This window comes from Aethalodelphis obliquidens, unplaced genomic scaffold (genome assembly GCF_003676395.1).
Source record: "Aethalodelphis obliquidens isolate GAN/ISIS:26980383/991018 unplaced genomic scaffold, ASM367639v1 scaffold4, whole genome shotgun sequence".
Classification (NCBI taxonomy): Eukaryota; Metazoa; Chordata; class Mammalia; order Artiodactyla; family Delphinidae; genus Aethalodelphis; species Aethalodelphis obliquidens.
In genome coordinates, this window is record NW_020837948.1 from 54959109 (window position 1) to 54985709 (window position 26601).

At 39.6% G+C, this 26601-nt stretch overlaps 1 protein-coding gene across 1 annotated transcript in view; it reads left to right on the forward strand.

Moving 5' to 3' along the window:
* Positions 1-15: 15 nt before the first annotated feature.
* Positions 16-26601, forward strand: part of DMGDH (dimethylglycine dehydrogenase) — a 60515-nt gene continuing 33929 nt past the window's right edge. Inside the window, exons 1-7 of the mRNA XM_027094735.1 lie at positions 16-101; positions 997-1171; positions 9308-9406; positions 11751-11915; positions 14621-14825; positions 21095-21343; positions 23207-23405. Of these exons, the coding sequence (XP_026950536.1) occupies positions 16-101; positions 997-1171; positions 9308-9406; positions 11751-11915; positions 14621-14825; positions 21095-21343; positions 23207-23405 (1178 nt within the window). The remainder of the gene's footprint in view (positions 102-996; positions 1172-9307; positions 9407-11750; positions 11916-14620; positions 14826-21094; positions 21344-23206; positions 23406-26601) is intronic.

Here is a 26601-nt window from a genome sequence, read left to right on the forward strand (position 1 = left end):
GGCCTCGACCTCGGCATGTTCTGCCTGGGCGCGCTGCGGCTGCGGGGCTTCCCGCTGCGGGGCTCCCCCGGCCGCCTACTTTCCGTCTGCGGCCGCGAAGGGTGAGTGGGGCCGGGTCTGCGCGGAGGCCCGCGGCTGGGCAGCTGCGGGGTGCGAGCGCAGGGCTGAGGCGGTCTCCGGGTTAGGGGTGCTTCCGACCCCGAGAAGTGGGCATTCGGCTTTCTTCTCGAATTATAGGTGTTCTTTTCTACGCACAACCGTTCAAAGTGAGAATATCAAAGGGTTCCTGGTGCAAAGACTCTCCTATCCCCATTCCCTTCCCCAGTCAACTGTTAGCAGTGTCTTCTGTATGGGGAGGCAAACGCAGGTGTATATATGGTCTTCTTTGACTTACTTATACCTTGCTTTTTACAATGCGTCTTGGAGAAGCTCATGATCTAGCTAGGAAGACAGACATGCAAATCAATATATCAAGCCACCGAGCAATATTTATAATTAGAGAAGCAGGTACACGGTGAGAGGACGTTGAGCGAGGAAGAGCGTTGTACTCCATCTGGCTCTCTTCAGCCTGGAAAACATTGGAGGGAGGAGGTGATCCAAGATTTATAGATAATGGACTTAATGACTATTATGGGTTTTTTTAATGGAATAAAATGTTTATCAGTGTGTTTTTAAAGTAGACTGAGAAAAATTATTCTCTAGATTTCTTTGAGAAAAAGAAGTCATCTGTTCAATTCTTTAGCTCTATTAAGTATCTACAATGGGTCAGAATTAGGGGAATGGGGTTCAAATGCCTCCTCCTCCCTCCCCCAACCAGGTTGCCTAAGTCAGATTGAGGCTTCCAAATGATTGTCAGCACATGTAACTCTCCCAGGCACTAGATGTTAAGTACTAGAAGAATAAGTAAGGAGAATCACACTAGTCAGAAAAAAAACCAAAAAAAAACTATAACTATCATAGCCTAGTAAAGCTACTATTAAAAACAATGTCTTCCAGAGAAGAAAACCCACCCTCACCTGCAGAAACAAGATGGAAAGACAGGGCAGAAACAGTGATAATTGGAGGTGGCTGCGTTGGTGTGAGTCTGGCTTATCACTTGGCCAAAGCAGGCATGAAAGATGTGGTCCTCCTGGAGAAATCGGAGCTCACTGCTGGATCTACCTGGCACGCAGTAAGAAAACTATCTCAGCACCGTCATATGCACTGAATTGTCACTTGTGCAATTGATTTTTTTTCCTATTCACAGCTCCCCACTGAGAGCTCTTGAGAGCAAGTTCCCTTTCCATAGCGTTGGAAGGTGCAATTGCAGTTTAGTTGGTATACTTTAAGTGGGTGATCAACATGTGTGATGTTGATAATCATGAGAAGATAATCTTGAACATATGACTCTGGATTCAAATCCTGACTCTGTCATTTTCCACTTTTGGCAACTTACTTAAGTTTCTAGTTCCTGATGTGTAAAATGGGAATATTAATAGTACCTACCTAATAGGGTTGTGATGAAGATTGAATTAATATGTGTAAAGTTATTATGGTAAGTGGTTAGTAAATATTAGCTTTTGTACGAAAGGATAGTGGCTGGGCGATCCTGAATACAGGCCTGAGACCTTTACCTATGTCCCCTCACCTGGCTTTAGTGATCCTTTTATGTTTATTGATTTATGATTTTAAGTTAGTGCTGTGAGACAGCAGCTTGGCTTCATGAGGACTTAACTATGAGGGCTGAGAATATGCAACACAACTTTCATGTTATGTTAAATGAAACACACGACCAAGTCAATCTCACCTATTTAATGGTATGTGTAATTGTTCCAGTGCTGTATAATAATTGGGCTTACATCGAAAGCTGCTCAGGTAAATGAGGTGATTGACACTGCTTTCATACTGCCAAACCAATTATTTCTGAAGTCAGCTAAGATGGGAGAGGAAGATTTTATGACTGCAGGTGCCATTTTTGTTTGGAGGAAGAGTTGGGATGAACAACGAGGTCCTACAGTATAGCACAGGGAACTATATTCAGTATCCTGTAATAAACCATAATGGAAAAGAATATGAAAAACAATATATATATATATGTATAACAGAATCATTTTGCTGTACACCAGAAACTAACATAACATTGTAAATCAACTATACTTCAATTTAAAAAAAAGTTGGGCAGTGTCAGCTTCTGCTCGTCATCCCTTTCCATCGTTAGCTTTCCACTACTGAGACAAGAGGGAACCCTGCTTTTAGGGGCCTTTTGACACCCAGCACCTGCTCACAGTAAGGGATAGAGTTGGATCTCCTGCCTCCAGCTGAGCTTCGGAGAGATTGATGCCCAGACTTAAGCCCAGTTCACCCCAGAGTCCCTGTGGTCACATAGTCAGACCACACCCACCAATTGGATGGAGACTTCTAGAAAAACGGCATCAAGCCCTGCTTCTCTTCTTTCTTCTCCTGCCAGCCCTCTCACTTCTCAGTCTGGGAGGGAGGCCCAGCTACCTGGTCCTCCCTGAGTGTCTTTTCTGAGTCTCCATAGGCACATTTGTCTCTCGTGTCAGCAGTTCTCCCTCAGCTTGCTTCCTGCTACCTGGAGAGAGGGGCCCAGGAAGCCACTGACCCTTCTGGCTCTTCTCCCCTCCCTGAACTAGACTTTCTATGCAGATTTCCTTTTATCATGGAATAGAAAGCCTGCATTTCTGCCACAGCTCTCCTATGACTTCTTTTTAGTGGACATTCGGTCAGTCTTTCAACAAATATTTATGAAGAGCCTCTATTGTGTCAGGCCAGCACTGTTCTAGGAGGTGAGGACACAGCAGTGTGCAAAACAAAGCCCCGGCCCTCATGGAGCCACGTTCTGGGGGGGCAGATGGAAGAAAACACAAATGATGCTCTAGAGTAATCGGTGCCAGCAGAGTGGAGCGGGGTAAAGGGATGAAGAATGATGGGGGTGGAGGAGCCTGGAGGCTACTTCGAAAAGGTGACACTTGAGCAGAGACTGGGCAGGAGTGAGGGAGCAAGGGGGCCATGAGGCTCTCCAGGTAAGAGCATGTAAGCAGAGGGAAATTTTTTTTTTTTTTTTTAACAATGCCGTATTTTATTTTATTTTATTTTTTGCGGTGCGGGCCCCTCACTGTTGTGGCCTCTCCCGTTGCGGAGCACAGGCTCCGGACGCGCAGGCTCAGCGGCCATGGCTCACGGGCCCAGCCGCTCCGCGGCATATGGGATCTTCCCAGACCTGGGCACGAACCCGCGTCCCCTGCATTGGCAGGCGGACTCTTAACCACTGCGCCGCCAGGGAAGCCCAGCAGAGGGAAATTTTGCCAAATGGGAATCTCCTGAGAGGGAGGGCTTATACCCTTTTAACACTTACGGATTGTTAAGGCGGGTGTACACTTTAATATTTTAATTACTTTTTTGTTCATTTATAGTGGATTGACTTGATGTAACCTCCAATTTAGTTACTAGAATAACTAGAATCCCTGAATATTACTTCTTAAACATCCCATGAATAATAATAATAATAAAGCAACATATCCTTAGCCTAAGATCTTTTAAGAAAATTGGGCAAAGTTTTTAAGATGATGGCTTCTTCTTAAAAGTTAACTGTGCAAACTAATTTCCCCTTAAGCAGAGAGGTACCAGAATGAGTGGAAAAGGCATTTTTCTGCTTTTGAACAAAGTAGTAGGCTCTGGTTCACAAAATAAGATTCATGCAGGGTGAGCTCAAGATGGACTCAAGTATCAGAAGCCAGGTTATTTGGGCCCCTACAAATAAAGGAAAAGAAAACTGGATTGCCCTAGGAAGCTGATTAGAGGATTTCTTGCAAATGGTCTCCCACCAAAGAGCATCCTGAAGAAATGCCACAGATTAGAATTTTTTTGAGGTATAATTGACATAATAGTTTCAGGTGTAGAACGTAATTATTTGATACTTGTATATATTGCAAAAGGATCACAATAAATCTGGTTAACATCCATTACCACACGTAGATACAAAATGTTTTTCTTGTGATGAGAAGTTTTAAGATGTACTCTTAGCGACTTTCAAATATACAATACGGTATTGTTAACTGTAGTCGCCATGCTGTACGTTCCATCCCCAGGACTTCTTTATCTTATAACTGGAAGTTTGTGCCTTTCGACCCCCTCCACCCATTTCACCCCCTCACCAACCCTGCCTCTAGCAACCATCCATCTGTTCTCTGTATCTCTGAGTTGCATTGTTTTGTTTGTTTGTTTGTAGATTCCTCACGTAAGTGAGATCATATGGTATTTGGTATTTATAGTTCTTTGTCTTGTTTTCTTTAGCATAATGCTGTCAAATTCCGTCCATGTTGTTGCAGATGACAGAATTTCCTTCTTTTTTATGGCTGAGTAATATCCCATTATATATATACATGTCACATTTTCTTTATCCATTCATTTTTTAACACAGAAATTTTGGAGCAGATATGAGAATGTGGACGTTTTGGGGGGGCCAGCTGAAGGGGCAGACTACAAAAATAAAGACAGTCTCACTGAAGAATAACACGTGCTCAAGGCTAAGCATTTCTGGGACATGCAGGAATCAGATGCGCTGGGGAGGAGGGCACAGCTTGCAATGTGAATATTCAAAATGGAATCACAAATCCAACAGTCTTGAGGTTTTGCTGGATTTTAACGAGACGTTTTGTCAGCACCCAATAATACTGCTAATATAGAACATTTCTTGTAGGATGGAAGGAAAGAGGAGAGAATGGACAAAGAAGCAGTTTTGGCATATGGGGTCCCCAGGAGAGGCTGCCCCTGGGAATGGTGTCAAAGTGGATGTTTTGGAGGGCTGAGGACTAAAGATGCAAGATTATCCATTTGGGGTGTAGGAAGACAATGTTAGACCTTTCTGTTTATTTTATTTTATTTTATTTATTTATTTATTTTGTGGTACACGGGCCTCTCACTGTTGTGGCCTCTCCTGTTGCGGAGCACAGGCTCCGGACGCGCAGGCTCAGTGGCCATGGCTTACGGGCCCAGTCGCTCCGCGGCATGTGGGATCTTCCCGGACCAGGGCACGAACCCGTGTCCCCTGCATTGGCAGGCAGACTCTCAACCACTGCGCCACCAGTGAAGCCCTCTGTTTATTTTTATCTAAAAATACAAGAAAGACATTAAGCTTTACTAATCTTTATAAATAGCCCTCACCTTTGATGTGGGTGACATATTGTGTATGATACCAATGTTGCCTAAGGGAGAGGTTGGTGCTCCACAATGGGAGCGTCCCCATTCTTTCTTTTGTCTTCAGTCTGTCATGACATATTGCAGATCACATGCTATAGGATATCAATGTTATGATCGATTTTATAGAAACAAGGCTTTAAATAATATTGTTTGTGATGAAAGGGAGAGGGAATGACCTTGAGAGTGTTGTACTACACAGAGGTTTGTTGGTTATCCCGGAAAAATAATCAAAAGAGTTGTAAAAATGTTTTTCTTTTACAAAAAGACAAGTGTCCCCAGTTTGGTGATCTTTGTAGTGATGGAAGTGGCTGCCAGTCATTCTATGTAGTAGATACATACAAAACAATAGATGTAGTTTATTCCTTCAAAGTCAAGGTGATGCTCACAATAAGTGAAAAATAATTTTTGGAAAATAGTCCTGTTGGAAAGAAAGCATTTTGAGAAGGGGTGTTTGGAAATGTTGGTATCATTATTAGATTTTTCTGGCCAAAATGATATGTATCACCTAGAAAAAACTCTCAAACATGCAAGAGATAAATTTAAAGTTAAGTTTAAACCCATTTAACATTTTCCCAAATGAGGAGTTTCAGTGGGTTTGTACCCATTTTTTAAAATGTATAATGCAGTACCTCCCAATTAACTTATAACAGTTGATGGACAAGAGAACGTGAAACATTAATAGTCAAATTTCAGTAAAATCCTTTTGGTAGGTGGTGTTGGGAATGGAAGAAGTGGCGTCAAGATACAGAGAGTACAGCCAAGAGGGGGCACTTTTCCCAATTTCACCTTTGTATCATTGACAGATAGCTTCTTCAGCTATCACAGCCATTCAAACCATCACAAGAGAAAACACACCAAGAAATTAGACCTTCAAATCGCTGTTTTACCAACATTAATCCAACATATATATTTTAGTAATATAAAATATTACATAGCCCTTGCTAAAATATTAATAAGCTTAATATTCAAAAGCTTTTCTACACAATAAATTTTTAAAATTCAGAAACCTTTCTACACAATCAATAAAGTAAGAATTATTTACAACATTTAATTCATTTCCAGTTGTTTTTGTGTGTTTTATGATCTCTGCTAATATAGTAATACATATTTATATGTCATGTGGGAATAAAGAAATACACATATTTTAGTGGGTATGCTCAAATATTTTTATTGGATGCGAGTACATGGAAGCACTGGGATGTGGGAAGGCTTGAGGTTAGTCACTGGGCTTTCTGAGGCTGTAGAGGCTCATGACAGAGTGGGAAGGATGATTAAAGAGAGAGAGAACATCACTAGCTTTAGCATCCATGGAGATTTTTCTAACTGCATCATTCCTTTCATGCTTATTGTTAGTCTGCTAGAAGGAAGAGCTTTCCACTCTCCCTACTTATTTATTTATATCAACAAGGATTTATATATTCTTATTTTCTTCAAAGGGTTATAATTCTTAATGATTATTCTTTTTTTAAATTGAAGTATAGTTGATTTACAACATTGTGGTAATTTCTGCTGTACAGCAAAGTGATTCAGTTATACATATATATATATATTCTTTTTCATATTCTTTTCCATTATGGTTTATCTCAGGATATTGAATATAGTTCCCTGTGCTATACAATAGGACCTTGTTGTCTTAATGATTATTCTTGTCTGTGTTTCATCTTCCCTCTTTTATCTTCTCCACCAACTATAATCATTTTCTTTCTTCAAATCAAAAGTAAGCCCCTGCCTGTCCTCCATGAAGCCTTCTGTGATCCTTCCAGCATCTTCTCTTAGTTCCCTTAGTTCTTGTGTCTTTCTCTCTATGCTCTGGCACTTAATCCTATGCTCTTGATTTCATTGTTTCATGTATGAAAGTTTCATGACCCCAATCAGACTATAAAATCTTGAAGGATAAGAACAGTGTTTTTCTTCTTCTTCAAACTTCCCACTTAAAATATCCTTGCTGGAGCCCAGAAAGGAAGAACATTGTACCCTTCTTCCACCCCATGCCACAGGACTGACACACAAGTTAACAATAAATACCATGCAGGACATTACATTCAAATAACTCACAATAAAAGCACAGATACGATTGACCCCAAATTTTGAACACAGATTAAAAGACAAAAACTGGTTGATAAAAAATGTAAGGAATACAAAAATTATACATATATATGTATAATTTTATACCTGACAAAAAATTGAGTTCAGGATTTACTTCTGACTGTCCCGGCAGCAAGGAAACTAGGGTTGTATGAATTGTTCAGTAGAAATAGTTATAGCATTTCAGTAAGAAAGACCAATTTTTCCTTGACCAGAAATTCCTAGAATTTATTCCCTAAAAAAAGGATGTTGAGCTAAATGTTTTGAGTAAGAGCTTTACAAAACAAACTGATGTGACCCTTTCAGAAGAGAGATCATTAACTCATTCTATGAAAACAGCTTTCCAGGGTGGGGAAGAAGATTGATGTAGTGTAGATATATCATTTTCGGGTGGTCTGGCTCTACCTAGGTTAAACTTAGAGGATCTTGAGGAGTGAATGGTGAACAGAACCCTAGGCCCAGGCTTGTGAATATCCATTTTCTCAACTGACACGAGATATATCGAAAACAAAATTGAGTTCTCTAGAAGATGCCTGAAGGCCAGAGATTCTCTATTATTGAACTAGAAAACTTCCTATCACATTAGATACCAAGTATGTAAAGAAGGTTGTGATATTTGGCTGAAAGTTAGGGAGCCTGACTCACAGTTGCCTCATTATGGGGCTGTGCTATGAGAGGACCTATGACGTTGGGCCAGCATTTTTCTCAGAAAAGTAGCCAAATGCTTGAACAAGTACTTGATAGACACGAAGGATTCTGGTCCATAAAGGATCACTGATGAACTTTAATGGCGGATTTTTTTTTTAATTGAAGTACAGTTGATTTACAAAGCTGTGTTAGTTTCAGGCGTACAATGAAGTGATTCAGTCATACATATATATTCTTTTTCAGATTCTTTTCTATTATAGGTTATTACAAGACATTAAATATAGTTCCCTGTGCTACATAGTAGGTCTTCATTGTTTATCTATCAATATTTTATATATAGTAGTATGTATCTGTTAATCCCAAATTCCCAATTTATCCCTCCCCTGGCTCTTTCCCCTTTGGTAACCATTAGTTTGTTTTCTATGTCTGTGAGTCTATGTCTGTTCTGTAAATAAGTTCATTTGTATCACTTTTTTTAGATTCTGCATATAAGTGATATCAGTAGAACCAAATGCCCAACACGAAGAACTTTATAAATACTCCCAAACAGACTTTATTTTAAACAGATTGTATTCGGATGAGCTTTCCAGGATAAATTAGCTGCTGAATGGGGCCCCAGACACTTAACTGAGAGAACCTGCTTCATATCATTGCTTAGAATTCTTTGCCTGGATACCATATTGCATCCGCCAGAGTTGATAAAAAGGGGTTTGGCAGGTAATATTTAGATATTTTCCTGAGAGTGATTATTCAATATTTATTCAGGAAATGTTTGCGGGGTATAATCTATGTGCTCATTCATCAACTGGTTAAGCTATGACAAAGGTCTGTTCACCACTCAACAGGCTCTAATTCCTAGGAATGTTCCACTTCTTCAATTTTGGAAATTTCAAGAAAGAAAATAGGAGGGCCACTCAATTCAAGGGAATGGTGGGGATAGAGACAAGGAAAACTTTTTGCTTGCTTGTTCATAGTCCTCCTTGAGGGAACACACGCTTTGTTGGTTTGAGTCCACATTGTATGCCGTCCCCCCATATTTTTCCTAATAGCGTACATTCCTAACCTAAGTGATTCCATCTAAGTCATCCCGTTTCTGAATCTGCAAACAATCCTTTCCCTAATAACTTTTAGGGACTGACTCTATATGTTTGTTGGCTGGCTCTCACATTATTTATGTGGTTCAAGTGGGTGCTTGTAACTGTCACGAGCCTTATGCAATGTGCATTCAAACTCGTGCTGGCGTGTTCTCATCCCAGAGGACTGGCTGGTGCTTGCCAATTTCTTGCCAGTAATAAATTACTTCTTAACAGATAAACTGTCAACATTTTGAGAATGTTAATTTTTTTTGGTATTTCCTTTCCTCCCCACTTTTAAGGCAGGTTTAACAACTTACTTTCATCCTGGAATAAACTTAAAGAAAATACATTATGATAGCATCAAACTTTATGAGAAACTGGAAGAAGAAACCGGACAGGTAAATGCATTTAGCTTGAAATTGTCTGTTTAGGTCAGTTTCTCAGAGATACATAAGATTACTGAAGGATTTTGATATCATCATGTATCGCTGTGTGTAGTGACAGCCATGGCATGTGAAATGTGGTAGAAGATTCTGATGAGAGTTTAAGATGAGAAACTAGAGCTTGCTTTTCAATCAATTTAATTTCTTGAAGTGTATTACCCATGTAATTACCTGCTCCTGATTTTTTATTTTATTTTATATTTATTTATTTATTTATTTTAAAGAAGATGTTGGGGGTAGGAGTTTACTAATTTTATTTATTTATTTTTGCTGTGTTGGGTCTTCGTTTCTGTGCGAGGGCTTTCTCTAGTTGTGGCAAGCGGGGGCCACTCTTCATCGCGGTGCGCGGGCCTCTCACTATCGCGGACTCTCTTGTTGTGGAGCACAGGCTCCAGACATGCAGGCTCAGCAGTTGTGGCTCACGGGCCTAGTTGCTCCGTGGCATGTGGGATCCTCCCAGACCAGGGCTCGAACCCGTGTCCCCTGCATTAGCAGGCAGATTCTCGACCACTGTGCCACCACGGAAGCCCTCCTGAGTTTTTAAATGAGAAAAGAATAAAAAGCAGCTTTCAAAAATATCTTTAGTCAGCTTCTATATCTAGAAACTAAGATATCACAGCCTTTCTGCACTGGATTGCAAAGGATCTGACAACTGTACATGTCAGATTGTCACATGCCTTCGAAAAGTACTTCACTAAAAGCCCCTCACTTTTTTTTTTTAAATATGTTTGTTTGGTTGTTTATTTATTTATTTATGGCTGTGTTGTGTCTTACTTTCTGTGCGAGGGTTTTCTCTAGTTGCGGCAAGTGGGGGCCACTCTTCATCACGGTGCGCGGGCCTCTCACTATCGCAGCCTCTCTTGTTGCGGAGCACAGGCTCCAGACGTGCAGGCTCAGTAGTTGTGGCTCACGGGCCCAGTTGCTCGGCGGCATGTGGGATCTTCCCAGACCAGGGCTCGAACTCATATCCACTGCATTGGCAGGCAGATTCTCAACCACTGTGCCACCAGGGAAGCCCCCCTCACTTTTACTTTTCTCTCTTCTCATTTGTATTAGTACTTTCAAAATAAAGTGGCAGCAAAGAGTATCCATAGACTAAGACTGAAGTCTGCTTAAAATTTTCATGCTATTGCCCTTGCCTAAAACCATCACATGGCTCCCCACAGTCTACAGGACAAAAGCCAAAGAAGAAGGGCCTTCATTAGCTAAGCCCTGCCTGCCTTTCCAATGTTTTCTCTTGCCACTCTTTGCTATGCTCAGATGCTTCAGCTATTCTTAATTGCAAACAGTTCTAGAATGAGCTGGGCTGTCTGCCTGAGACAGCATTCCCTCTGGTCCCCATTTCAGCATTCGCCTTCCACCCTTTCCCGGGGGGCGTCTCCTTTGAGAAGGCATCCTTGACTTTGTTCACCCAGCAGTCAGGCGGAGCTGAGGGCATATCTCTTGGCTCTAAGAACATGTGTACACATACCTCTTATATTACGAATCCCCCTCAATTGTGATTGTTGCTTTACTGATTGGTCTTTCCTACAGAGTCCGAGCAACTTGAAGATAATGACTACATCTTTGATCACTGTCACCCAGGGCCTTGCTGAGTGCTTGGCCAACTAAAGGACTTCAATAAATGCCAGGGCTTCCCTGGTGGCGCAGTGGTTGGGAGTCCGCCTGCCGATACAGGGGACGCGGGTTCGTGCCCCGATCCGGGAGAATCCCGCATGCCACGGAGGGGCTGGGCCCGTGGGCCATGGCCGCTGGGCCTGTGTTCCGGGGCCTGTGCTCCGCGGCAGGAGAGGCCGCAGCGGTGAGAGGCCCGCGTACCGCAAAAATAAATAAATAAATAAATAAATAAATGCCAGATGAATGTTTATTTCAATTCACACTTAATCTCCTCACCGCAACATTCTGATTCTTCATGTTCCCTCTTCAAATCCTTTGTCTTTCTTTTTTTCACATAATTTTCTTCTACTCTGTACATGAGCACTGTCTCATGTTGTAACTGTGCATTTGGCTGTCCATCTTCACCTGTAGACTGTAAGCTCCATCCAGGCAGGATCTTCATCTGTCTTGTTCACAACAGCGTCTCTGGGGCTTAGCACAGTGCCTGGCACAGAGGAGACACTTAGTAAATATTTGTAAAATGAACATCTTTTCATATGATGTAAATATGGTGTATAGCTATCACTTTCACTGCATAGTGAATCTCTTTTCTTACACACCTTCATTTTCATTGTGCTGGAGAAGAACCATGTTTGAGTGCCAAATAATGATTTATGAGTTTTTACTGGTATTGTCATCACAGGTGGTGGGATTCCATCAGCCAGGTAGTATCAGAATTGCTACAACTCCTGTAAGGGTAGATGAATTTAAATATCAAATGACTCGGACTGGCTGGCATGCAACGGAACAGTATATTATTGAACCTGAAAAAATACAAGAGATGTTTCCTTTACTCAACATGAATAAGGTATTTATCCTAAGGGCATTTTTTTTTTTTAACCATTTGTTGATTTTAATTAAGATCAGAAAATGTTATTTTAGAAATTTAATTAGAAAAAACTTTGTGCACACATTTTGAATGTCAAAATCAGACGATTAATGCTGGAATTTGGGTAAATTATAAGATGGGCTATTATGTTTGCTAAATACAGTAAAGGTAATGAAAAATCTTATTAGCTTTCTACCTATTACAACTGAGGAAACATTTTCAATACCTCTCTATTACTGTGTCCCCCAGATCTGGAGGTTTCTATAATAAACCTTCTGCTTGAGAAATGCAGAGAAGACAATAACCAGGTGTGACAAATGTGTGTATAGAAAGACTGTGTTACTAACATTTTTTTTACAAAATCAAAGGTAGAAGTACATGTTATATTGCTACACAGATATCACCTAACTCATAGCTGTACTACCCTGACAGGTATCGATCTAACCAAATTTAGCTGAGAAAATCCACTTGGGAATTTAGTGTCTTTTTGCTGGGTGATAATCCCATTTGAATAATAATAACAATGACTAATACTGCACCACCTAACACTACAGCACATACTTAATGTACTAGGTATTATGCAAAGCCATTTACATGTATAATCTCATTTACTCTTCACAATAATAATAGAAGGTATAGATTATTACTAAACAGGAAATTGCAGCTTAGATAGTGTACATAGTGGGCCCGAGCCCATCCAGCTAGAAAGAGCTGGAGGAGATTTGAACCCAGGCTCTCTGACTCCTCTGTACCTATGCTACCTAAAGGTACAAGGTGGAGCTGTTCAGGGAAGCAGAGGCTTGTGTTTCTCCCCAGTGTAGTATCTATGACGCCTAAGGGTTCATAGCGTTGCTCTGGGAGCTGGGTTATTAGCCCCTGTGAGTCTTGACAGATTGCTGGCACTCCCTTTTCAGTAGTTTTGTGTGATGCCAATGTGGTGGCAGATTGGTGTTGCATTGCATTGTCTGCGTTAAAATTCTGCCACCACTGCCAGGAAGGATATTCTTATATCTGTTTATATGTCAATCTTGGGATGCTCTGCTGGAAGTTCTCACATCACAGATTTTTCACAAGGACATTGGGCAATGGAAATATGTGGGAAGAGTATTCTCTGGCTCTGGGCAGGGTGCCAAATCAAATAGATCTAGGGTCACTGCATAAGGACATATCCATTATAAAACACCAAAGTGACGTTTAGAAGTCTACAGTAATACAAATTCCATTAAAACCAAAAGTCTCTTGCACTAAACCTATAACAAGAGATTGGATTAGTAATCCAAAACTTCCCACAAAGAAAAGCTGGGGCCCAGATCGTTTCACTGGTGAATTCTACCAAACATTTAAAGAAGAATTACTACAATTCTTCACAAACTCTTCCAAAAATAGAAGAGAATTGAACACTTCCCAACTTATTCTGTGAGGCCAGAATGTATTGCTGTGCCAAAACTAGACAAAGACATCACAAGAAAAGAAAGACCTGTATCTCTTATGAATATCGATGCAAAAGTCCTCAACAAAATACTAGCAAACTGAATTCAGCAACATATAATAAGGATTTTTTTAGCATAACCAAGTGGAATTTATCCTGGCTATGCAGGGTTAGTTTAACATCTAAAAATCAATCAGTGCAATATTGCATGAATAGAATAGAGGACAAAAATACATCATCATCTCAATAGATGCAGAAAAAAAATTGACAAAAGCCTCTTGACCATACTTGGTGCTTAATAGATTTTTGTTGAACGGATGAGAACTAACTGTACTATTTCAGTGCTCCCTCCTTGTTTCATCTGAGTTTTATTCTTCTTTGTTTCCCCCACAGTACCTCAAGCCGTAGCACAAAGTAGGTATTTAAGAACTAGTTGTTGATGACTGAATCAAGTATACATTTTCCTGACACCAGATATATATTTAACATGTGAATCTATTAACAGTATTAAGCAATTAAATATAAATAATTAATCAATTAGTATTAGATTTAACTGCAAATGTTAGAAACCAAAATAATAATGCTTAAACAAGATAGACATTTATTTCCCTTTCATTTTGGCAGTCCAGGGCTGAATGGTGGCTCTTATCCATGAAGACTTCAGGGATCCAGTTGCCTTCTGGATCATTGCTTTGTCATTCATAGGATGTGACTCCTTTGTTCTTACTCCAAGATGGCAGCTAGAGCACCAGCCATCATGTCTGCATTCCAGACAGCAGAATGGAGGAAGGGACAAAGAAGGGACAAAGGGCATATGCCAATTGTCTCCTTAAAATGGTCCATGTGACCATGACTCTTTCATTTGACACTTTCATTTGCATTTCATTGACCAGAATTTAGTGATAGTTTTAGCTACCATCTGGAACTAGTAGCTGCCAACTATTGGAAACTCTTTGTTCTTAGTGGTTATGTGTCTAAATAAACATTTGGTTTCCATTGCTTTGTGGGGGAGGGGAGAATGAATGTTGGAGATGATTGCAAACCTCTGTCAAATAGCCTGTCTACTTAGCTCTCAATGTGAGTCCTGCCTAGCTCTGAGCTTGGACATAGGGGAAAAAAAAGTGGAGACTGATCAATCTGATGCCATGATGCATTTTTCAAGTCCAGTTTTGCTAAACATTTGCTGGCAGGATACAGTTACACTGAGTGAGTATATGTATTCATTTGACTATTGACTGTTTTGTGATCGATTTAGATTTTAGCTGGACTGTATAATCCTGGAGATGGTCACATTGATCCTTATTCTCTAACTATGGCCCTGGCTGCTGGGGCTAGGAAATATGGTGCCCTTTTAAAATATCCTGCACCAGTGACTTCTTTGAAACCCAAGTCAGATGGAACATGGGATGTTGAAACACCACAGGGATCTATGAGAGCAAATAGAATTGTGAATGCTGCAGGTAAGCGTCATTTAAAAAAAAAAAATACTGTTTTTTTTTCGAGTGGCAAAGAAATAAGATATTTAGTCATAATGTAATGTTTTATACTATGAACATTGTTATGAAACACTGTGGTACTCCCATGGCGAACATTTTGTCTGTTTCTAAGCTACAAAGCTCTCCCTCCATCACTTTGCTCTTGTGTGAGATAACTCTGTCCTTGGTTATCCATAGCGAGTTGGTTTTCTTCTCCATGCTCCATTTTATTCTGCTCCGGATAATGTTTTGCCAACTTATGCTTTTTTTACCTACCTGTGTTCACACTTTCTTTATAATAATAACCAAATTCTAATGTTCAAATTCACGAGCATCCTCTTTGCTCTCAGTTTGTTTTTTGGAGCAGAGTTGATTATTTGTGTTCTTTCTCATCTATTTTGATTACTTTACTCTGTTCAAAAACCTTTTAACCCTTTTCCTTTCAGCACGTTATTAAATATATTTCATAATCTTTTCTTTAGGTTGCTCTGTTACAATTTAGACTTAGAGTAATGAAGCCAAAAGGGATATTTGAGATAATCTAACAACTCACTCATTGTCCATTTGTGGAGACCAAGGTCCAAGAAGGTTATACTAATTGCCAAAGTGACAGTTATGTCAGAGCCAGGACTTGAACCTGGGTCTTTTGATTCTTGAATTAACATACTTTCTATCAGGTTCTTTGCCTATGAAGTAATTTTCAAATATCACACATAAAAATAAATCCTCGTGCAAATGAAACTGCTTGTGTAATCTAAACCGGGCTAATAATTTATATTTATCTATAGTTCATAATGGTTAATTTAAAACGTAAAATAAACATGAGGCAGCTACTGATTTTCTTATGTTCTGTTCTTTGAGTCATTGCTTAAATTTACAAAATGAAAAAAATCTTTATTATTTATCAGATCAGATGATACCCATGAGGACATGCCAGAAACAAATACCCTTAGGATTCTTTCCTCTAAATCGTAACTTCTGATTGATGTTATTTTTTAACAAACCATTTTTAGTGGCCCTGGAAAAAGTCATGTCTTCAGTATTTAAGAGTTTAAGTTAGTATTTCTGAATCTTTCTAACCCATGCCCCGCATTTGAAAAGCATAAAATCTCATTCATTCTTGAACATCATTTGAAATTCCAAATAATGTAAAACAACTTACCTAATAAATAAGAGCAAAGGCATAAAACTTTGCTTTGTTTTTGAATTTCACTTGCCCACCCCCAAGGAAATCCCCATCAGGCACCCCCCATCTCCCACTGTCCTTGGGTACATCTCGTCTAAATTCTCCTAGAAGATCCAAGGCAATGAAATCATTCATCCTTTTTTTTACAAGTAGCAAAAATTCTTTGTAATCTTGCAACTTTCTTTACGGTCTCATGAATTCAGCCTCTAAAAACATTTGACTGTTTTCCTAGTGATAGCAAGTACTAAATAAACATGCTCTGACTTCATATCCAGCACCCGTGTCAGACATTGCTAATTGATCACTGCACTCATTTCAGAGAGACTTGGACAAACCCCACGATTTTTCTTAACACAGTGCTTCAGGCAGCCACACACTCCTAACTGATATTTTGACAAATAACATAGAAGACCTTAATTTAACACATTTATCTATTGTTTTCCTAAAATGGATAAATATTTATTTGCACGATTCATTGCCATTGTAATATTTTGTTTTCTAAAGCACAATCTGTGAGGAATAAGGAATCTCTGAAGAGAAAGAATAATTTCCAAAGAGATCTGACCTAAGCCCGGGACATTGGTTACCAGATGAAATATTCTATGCAGCTGGGCAATCTTGTGGGGTGATCAGGGCAGAGGAGGGCAATGGCAGGAGGTCCTGGAGAACAGTTTTTCTGGTACTGGCCTCAGAAAACAAATCCCAGACCAGCACCAGAAAAACTGTTCTTCAGGCTGTCCTTCTTCATTCTGTGCTCCTGATGCCTTTAACTCAGCCACGTCTGAGTTCCATCCTCAGGTCTTGGTAACTCCAGGCAGCTCCTTGTTCACAGTTGTATGAAGAACTATACGGTCTCCATTCTCAGTTCTTTACATCATTCAGATCACATCTCTGGCCCATATCATTTTTTTTCCTTTTTCTTCTCCATCTCTTCTCTTCCACTGGGCAAAAGTTATTGGAGAAAATCTAACTGATCACATATAAATAGTCCGTGGAAGGTGTGGAGGGGTGTGTGTTTAGTTATTTCTGTCTGTTTTCAAAAAAAACTTTAAAGTATAGAAGTTCCCCCAAAAGTAAACCTCAGTAATTGGGGGTGAAGTTTTGGATATGCCCCCTTCTAGACTTAAAGCTAACAAAGATTAATTTTATGAATAAAAGCAACCATCTGCAGAAGACATTGTGCTAACATGATTTAGAATGTGTGTCTGATGGAATGTTTCCCAGAGTTACTCAGTGAGTCCAGGATGTCTCATAAATTCAGGTGAGGCCCTCAGGCAGCTCTGAAACCTAATTAAAGTAACCAGGATATAGACTTGGAAATACAACCAAAACAATGATGTATCTACTCAATTGTACCATAACCTGCTAAAAGTTTCTTTACATGGAGTCATAACAGAAGGCTGCTGAATCTTCAGGATATCCATGGAAAGGGAAGTCTAAAAGCAGAAATTTATCAGTTTGTTGCTGTGTCTCCAGCACTGTCCAGGGCAGTGGGGCTATCTCGACCAGAGACACATTATTGCCAACTGTGTGACTTGGGCAAATTACTCATTTGTAAAATGGAGATAATAATTCCCATCTGAACAAGTTATTCTGATCCATAAATGATGTAAAGTACCCAGAAAAGTCCTACCACATAGAAAGCACTAAACAAATTAAGTATAATAATGATAATTTTTATGATTATTATAATTATTTCCTTGAAAGTCTATGCCCTGGTCTGGGAAACACTAGCATCAAGTGTCACAGTTTCTTGGTACCAGCCTTAAGATTCCCCAGATCCTTTCACTTGCTCTGTAGTCATCCAGCACCCATTCTGCTGGTAAACTGACTTCCCAAAGAGCTTGGTTCTCAACCTAGGTGCATAAGGGTCACCGTGGGAAGTTTCCCAGGTGGTCTGGCCGGGAAGCTGTATTTTAAACAAGTACTCCAGGTACTGTACTGTCTGTACCAGATAGTATGTAAAATATCTTTTGAGAAACACTGCTATATCAGTGTTCCTACAGGAGAGGGAATGTAGGAACCTTATTCTTGAGCAAGCAGAGCTGAGGACCAGTTTCTGACCCTGCTGACCTCTTGGTGTGCAATAGGCTAACTTGCCTTTAGTACTGCTTTTTTTTTTTTTTTAATTGGAGTATAATTGCTTTACAATGGTGTGTTAGATTCTGCTTTATAACAAAGTGAATCAGTTATACATATACATATGTTCCCATATCTCTTCCCTCTTGCGTCTCCCTCCCTCCCACCCTCCCTATCCCACCCCTCCAGGCAGCTTCACTCTACCTTAGGTCTAACCTGAGCCCCAGAGGCAGCTCAAGGGCAAGGGCAGGAGCTATTCACTGTGATGCAAGCTTTTTCTTTGCACGGTGAGGAATGTTTCTCTTGACCTTGTTTACAGTTGACTCGTTAAGCCCAGAGATAACTTTGTAAACTTTACTTAAGAATTTCCCTAATATGGTAAATCAGAAATGTGATTGGGTCATGCCAAGATGAAGCCCAGTGTTCAGCCAAAAAAGAATTGCTTAATTTTATCAATACTTTGCATCAGAGTGTGTCACTGTATAAACATCATTGTCACTGTATAAACCATCTAGTAGGAGTAAACCTGTCCACCAACCTGTACTGTTCATTTTAACTCCATTTCTGTCAGTCACTGCATTTTTAAAAGTTGGAAGCCATTTCTAATGATCACTTTTTTATTGATTCTTCTGTTCAGTGTTTTTTCAGGTGATAATGGTAGGTTATAGAGGATTCCTCCACATTTGTTTCTCTTCCCTTTGAACTTGCTGGGTGGGTGATCTAGCAAGGGTTGAAGTGTAATCCTGGCAAGTTTTATGTTAATTTGGTTGACATATAGAGGAAGAGAATGCCAACAGACACCACCACGTAGGGAAAAACAGTGTCCAGCTTGCTATGGGGTTTGGAGTAATATAGTTATATGATATTTATGCATATACTTCCACTTTGTTTTAATGATGAAGTATATTAATAAACAAGCAATTAGATTCAGAAATTTATAAATATATTTGAATAGGACAGGATTTATTTTCTTCAATTTATGTTTTTAATTGAAGCAAGTATATTAAGCACTGCAGTAGTTTGAATTGCTAGGCTAAATATTTTGGCTTTTTATATTTTAAAACTGCTCCAGTGCATATAACTAGAATATGTGGCTTTACTATATTATCCTACAAAGTCCTGACATTGGTAATTCACATCTTCCTAGGCAAGAATAAATTAAGTCATTAAATTATTCAATAACCAGCAAACAGCTCTAATGCCCACAGGTAAGATTTTTGGTTTGCAAATGGACATCCATTTCTGGGGCTGTTATCCAAGTGTGACCAACTTAGCCGTTAGGCCAAAACAAAACAACAGAACGCAGGAGTGATGTTTAGATGCCATATAAGAGTACAGTAGTCAGGTTTCCTAGACTCATAATTGATGATTTGTGATTAGCTCTGAATTTCATAATGACAGAGACTTCAGAACTCCTTCCTTATTAGATTGCCAAAAAAAGGAGAAACAGAAATGGTTAAAAATTTAGAGAATGCAGCCTCTAAAAAAATAACTTAAGGAAGATTCCCTAATCATTTGAATGATTATTCAAAATTATTATGAAACAAACAAGCAAATAGAACCCCCCTTCTCCCCAGTAATTCATTGATGGGTCAGGTGACCCTGCATCCCTGCCAACTAATCATTTTTATCATTTTAGATTCTCAAATACCTTTATACAAGTGAAGGAGTCTTGGATTTTTAAAATAGTCTTTCTGTAGCAAGAAAAACCAATAAGATGTGACCATTTCAGGGTCTCCCAGTGTGACCTTGGGCGTGTCTCTTTATTGTTCTGGACTTTAGTTCCACATCTGCAGCCTGAAGAGTCACCTAGGGGGAGAATCAAGGGTCTTTCGGTCACAAATTATCTGGTTCCATCTTTTGCAAAGGAAAAAAAATAATATTCATTTCCCCCAAGAAGACAGTCCCCTTGCACATTGAAGGGAGAAACATAGGTTGTGGGAACTCCCACTTATCTATGAGCCCTCTCCTCTTTGCTGTGGCACCTCCTCCCTCCTGCTCTGGACACCAGGTGCCTTCTTGCCTTTGCAAGAAAGGATCTTCCAAACATATTCAAACTGAACTTTTAAAAGAACAGAAAACTTAAAAGGCTATCTCTCCCAAAGTGTATACATTTCAAATTTTCAGTTAACAGAACAATTCTGTGTTTGTGGAATTTTAGGCTTCAGCAATTTGGGGAGAGGAGGGTCTGGGGGATAGAGGACTAACTAGTAGGGCTTTATTATGCATGATTATTATGTTGATCACATCGACCCAGGGCCTCTTCCATTGCCTGACCGTCCCTGCTCTACAAGTAAGGTCAGTCCATTACTATCTTTCTTATCAACATTTGTACGTTCTATATATTTGGGTTGTTTATTTTTTTCCTTCAAATAATTTTTTTGCACACCTTTGCTATGGGCAAAATGGTTTTTCAGGAATGGAGTTCCTTTAGCTTCTTCAAAACTCTGGGGTAGTGTCAAATATTGTCTTCTCTTCTCCTGTTCAATTTTGCAATGGCAAAAAATGTAAAGTTTTTATGGACATTCTTTTTTTTTAAATTTAGTTTAGTGAAGTATAGTTGATTTACAACGTTGTGCTAATTTCTGCTGTACAGCAAAGTGATTCAGATATATATTATACATTCTTTTCTATATTCTTTTCCATTATGGTTTATCACAGGATATTGAATATAGTTCCCTGTGCTATACAGTAGGACCTTGTTGTTTATCCATTCTCTATATAATAGTTTGCATCTGCTAATCCCAAACTCCCAGTCCATCCCTCCCCCACCCCACCCTTGGCAACCACAAGTCTGTTTTCTATGCCTGTGAGTCTGTTTCTGTTCTGTAGATAAGTTCATTTGCATTGTTAGGACATTCTTTAGACTTTGTCATGAGCACTGAAGTATTCTAAATATTTTATTTTAATTGCTGAAATTGCTGTGTCAATGTCGTCTGTGGTATGCTTTTATATGTGGTGACATTTTTAAATGATTTTTTTATTTCAGGGTTTTGGGCTCGTGAAGTAGGTAAGATGATTGGACTAGAACATCCTCTCATTCCAGTTCAGCATCAGTATGTTGTCACATCGACCATCCCTGAAGTGAAAGCTTTAAAGCGAGAACTCCCGGTGCTCCGTGACCTGGAAGGATCTTATTACCTCCGACAGGAAAGGGATGGGCTTTTGTTTGGTCCATATGAAAGTCAAGAGAAAATGAAAGTTCAGGACTCATGGGTCACCAGTGGAGTTCCTCCAGGTGGGTTCAGCAAATAGAAGTGTGTGCAGACACATCTATTTTATCTTCCTTGTAACTCTGGGCTGGCTATAGAATAAGATGCCACCATAATACTAGACTATCAGATACCTGGGACGTTGGAAGTGAGGGATTCGAGGTAAATTCTGTTCTCATATCCCTTTGAACAATCACAGCAGGGGATAAGGAAAGAGAATTGGTGGTGGGAAAGATGAAAAAGATGCTCCCCGCTGCTTTGGAAGGCCCCAGGTAATTTTTACCTGCCCACACCAACCTCCTGCATCCCCCTTTTCTCCTTACTCCCCTGCTTACTTGGTCTAGTTTCTAGATTTGGATATAGCTGCTCTTGTTCTTTGACAGTTGGAAACACAACGGGTAGCAGAGATAGGACATCCAGCCTGTTAAGAATGAAAGCCTCAAAGTCTATAGCAGAGCAGGATAAGTTGGTACTGCGAACTGAAGCCCTCCTGTGCTGCATGAATGGATGTGGAAAAGTCTTAGGCCTCAGTGCTAACTCAGGAGGTACCATAGTTTCTCTTTCAAGTTCTGCAAGGGAGAGAAGGACCTGTTTTTGTTTTTCATGAAACATTTCTGCAGAGCCAGATGAAGGGTTGGTTCACCTAAGGAGGTATCTCAGGTTTTAATCTATAAAAGGAGCCAAAATGTCATTGGCACACAGATATTATAGGGAATATAAAGAAATGGAGGTAATTGTGCTTTCTAGAATTATACTTTGATAAGCTACTTGGGCTAGGGAATGAATCCCTCCCTCCTACTCCTCAAAGAACATCTGTGCCCACATTACTACAAATGATAAACCACCTTCCACAGAAGTTGGGCCAGCCAGCTGAGGGCTTCGGTTTTGCTGGGTGGGCTCTGCACATTCGGGCCTGAGGGGAATAGCTCCTGATCCCAGAGGGAGGGCTAATCTGCCACCTGGGAGTCTCCTTCTCTTTTCTTCCCCCATGCTGGCAATCTCTCCTCCAAATAAATATTTGAACAAATATTTAATAATATTTATTGAACAAATATTTAAATAATTCCAGTTGGAGGAAGAGCCAGATTGTTGGCTGGCCCTGGGCGTCCACATGCCCTGGTCTAACCCTAGTGATCTGCAGGCCTCTCTGACCTGACATGCAGTCCACAGGAGGGACAAGAGGGAGCTGGCTGGCTGCTGTGCGGGAGCATCCCTGGGATTGGTGGCGATATTCTTTTAGCAGCTCATCCGTAGCCCTGCCTTCAATCCCAGTGCCTTTTATGACTGAGAAGATGACTGTGCTCCAAGACCCTGACTCTTTTCACAGAATTCCGGCCCTCGGATGTGTATAGAAGAGGGCTAGAGGAATGAAGCCTCCATGCCATCCTTCCCCGCTAAGAGTTAAAAGGTGTCTAGAATTCATCATCCTAGATGCTAAAGTGGTTTTTCATTTATCCCCACTGTCCTGACATGACTTTGCAAACTCCCATTTGCCCTCACCTGAGAGGATGAAGCAGACTTCTATGGTTAATTGAAGGATAAAAGACCTCTCTTGACAAACCAAATTATTATTGTTTGTTTTTTAAAATTGTGATCGGCCTAAATGCTGGAAACTGCTAATATGCATAAATTAAAATTTTCTATTAAAAAGGTTAACTTTCATGATTTATTGTTTCAGGAAATAACATTATTCTTCTCAGTAATATAGTATACTAATATAACAGTACTCATCTGTTGATAGTAAATATCAAGTTTAGACTTAAAAAAGAAAGTACAATACCTTCCTAACGGGCCATCTTTAAATGTAAGCTGATTCAGAGATTGAAATCACTTTGGAGCACACGTCAGGGCAGCTGTGACATCCTGACCACAGTGGCATTTCTCTTCAGGGTTTGGAAAGGAGCTCTTTGAGTCTGATCTAGACCGAATCATGGAACACGTCGAGGCTGCCATGGAAATGGTTCCAGTCTTGAAGAAGGCTGACATCATCAATATCGTCAATGGTCCTATCACCTATTCTCCTGACATTCTGCCTATGGTAGGGCCCCATCAGGGGGTCAGAAACTACTGGGTGGCTATAGGCTTTGGGTGAGTATCTCTATGTAATTCAACATTTATTATAGAGTTATGTAGTTTAGAGAAGTCTTATCCCATTCTCTCAGGCCAAGAATGGAAAATGGGAGAGAGGCAGAGAGTCTTCTCCCTTTTATGACCAATGAAATGTGAGGAATAAAAAATTTTAGTCTTAAAACTTTGACTTGTATAGGTTTAAAAGATTTGTACACAGAAGGGCAATGATTTCCTGGAAGTTTCTCTTTGCATATTTCCTGCCGTTTCCATTATTTATGTTTCCTTTCATGTTGTGAATGTTCAGATAGGTCAGTTTGCCCCACTTTTGCAAGGATGTTTTCATAACACAATGAGACAAAGATAAATCAAAATATCAAATGTGTAATATGTCTCATGCAGTTTTCACCATAATTCATGTTTGTTCAACGTGATTTTTGTTTCTTTATGATTCCTCTGGTTGCTTACTATTTATGGTTCCATTACCCATTTGATGTTTCGTCCCTAATATTTGTCCCATTAATTTGGTGACTATTAACGTCAAGCCTACCTTACTATCATATCACAGTTTCTAATATTTTACTTTTCTTCCCCATTTTATTTGGCCATTTATTCAACTGATATTTGATGATTGGCCAGCTTTGTACCAGGTCTAGTTCTGGGCACTGGGCTACAGCTGAGAACAAGGCAGTAAGTCTCATCAGAGGCACAAGGCAGGTTGGGGTGCTGTTCTTCCAATACAGTAGAGAGGCTAGGGTATGAACTAAGGAAGCAGCAGTGGGCACTGAGAGATAGGAAACAAAATTATTTAGATTTGGTGATTGATTGCATTAGGTCTTAAGGGAGAGAGAAAAATAGCAAATGATGGCAACCTTTCTTACTTGACTCCTGGTTGGACGCTGGGGGCAAAGGAAGAAATAATTGGAAAAATAATGAGTTCCATTTTTGACAGTGTTAAGTTTAGGTCTTTGGGACATCCAGAGGGAGAAAACCTGATGAAGATAGGAAGCTGGAAGGTATAATGTAACTGAGGGCTTAGGAAATCCCCTATAGAGTCCATATGTAGGCATGTTCATGTGGGAGTGTTTCTCTTGTACATCACTTATATATCTTCTTTGGAGAAAAGTCTATTTGTATACTTTGCCCATTTAAGAAATTGGATTATTTGTCTTTTTATTGTTAAGTTGTAGGAGTTCTTTATATATTCTAGATACAAGACCCTTATCCCATACATGATTTGCGATTTTTTTCCCATTCTGTGGGTTTTTCATTTTCTTGATCATAGCCATTGAAACACAAAAGTTTTTAATTTTGATGAAGTCCAGAATGTGAATTTTTTTCTTCTTTTGAATGTAGTTTTGATATCATGTATAAGGAACCATTGTTTAATCCAAGTTAATGAAGATTTATACCTGTGTTTTCTTCTGAGAGTTTTATAGTTTTAACTCTTTTCTTTTAAATATATATATTTTTGATGTGGATCATGTTTTTAAAAGTCTTTATTGAACTTGTTACTATATTGCTTCAGTTTTATGTTTTGGTTTTTTGGCCTTGAGGCATGTGGGATCTTAGCTCCCCGACCAGGGATTGAACCCACACCCCCTGCATTGGAAGGTGAAGTCTTAACCACTGAGCCACCAGGGAAGTCCCTAGTTTTAACTCTTACGTTTAGGTCTTTAATCAATTATGAGTTAATTTTTGTATGTGCTATGAGGTAAGTGCCCAGCTTGACTCATTTGAGGATAGCCAATTGTCCCAGCACCAATTGTTGAAAGACTATTCTTTACTCATTGAAATGTGTTGGCATCTATGATGTCTTTTTTCTGACACCACTTCTGACATTTAGTTCTCCAATTCTCTGACACCAACTGACTATCCAATAATTCAATTCAATTCTGCTGCTAACTCCCAGAGTTAGTGCAGACCCCACTAGTTAAGGACTCAGTCCCATAAAACTGTCCTCACTTCAGATGCCAATTTCAGATGTCCTCACTTCCAGGGATCACCTGTAATTCTGACTGAATGGTTACACATTTGGAGGTTCCTGCAACCCCATCCTCAGGTTTGATAATTCAGTAGAATAATCACAGAACTACTTACTTTTACCTAGTTATTCTATAGAATACAGCTCAGGAACATCCAAATGGAAGGGATGCATAGAGCAAGGTATGGGAGGGAGGGGTCTGGTGCAGAGGTTCCATGCCCTCTCTGGTGCACCATTTTCCTAGTGCATCAATGGGTTCACCAACCCAAAGGCTCTTTGAACACTGTTGTTTAGGAGTTTTTGTGAAGGTTTCATTACACAGGCACAATTGATTAAATCATTGACCATTGGTGATTGAACTTATGGTGACCAGCCCCTATTCTGAAGCTATCTAGTTCCCCTGCCCCCCTTCCATGGAGCTATCTGTTAGCATACAAAATAATATAAATTCCAAAGGTTTTAGGAGCTCTGTGCCAGGAACTGGGGACAAACACCAAATATTTATTTTTTTTATTGTACCACAGCATCCTTGTCAAAATCAATTCATCATATATGTATAGATTTATTCCTAGACTCTCAACTTTATTCCATGGATCTATATGCCTATCCTTATGCCAGTACCATGCTGTCTTGATTACTGTAGCTTTGCAGTAAGTTCTGAAACTGGGAAGTGTGAATCCTCCAACTTTGTTCTTTTTCAGTATTGTTTTGGCTATTCTGGGCTTCTTAAATTTTTGTGTAAAATTTAGGACCAGCTTGTCAAGTTTTTCAAAGAAGCCGCCTAGGATTTTGGTAGGGATTGCCTTGAATCTGTAGATCAACTTGGGGAGTATTGTCATCCTAATATTGAGTCTTCCAATTCATGAACAAAGGATGTCTTTCCATTTGTTTAGGACTTTTAATTAAAATTTCTCTCAATAATGATTTGTAGTTATCAGAGTGTAAGTTTTGTACTTCTTTTGCTAAATTTATTCTTAAACATTTTATTCTTTTTGATTCTGCAATTAGCTTAATCACTGAATTATTTAGTCAACACATATTTGCAGATCATTGCTCTTTATCTGTGAACAAGAGCAGACAGTATTCCTGCCCTCATGATATTTATATTTTAATAGAACACCTGTCACTAAGGAAATTAGGAAGTTGCTTTCTTTAGAACACTAGTTACTTATCACCTAGAAATTGTATCTACTTGTATGGGGCTGATGTTGGACTCCTGCTTTGATTGCTCTG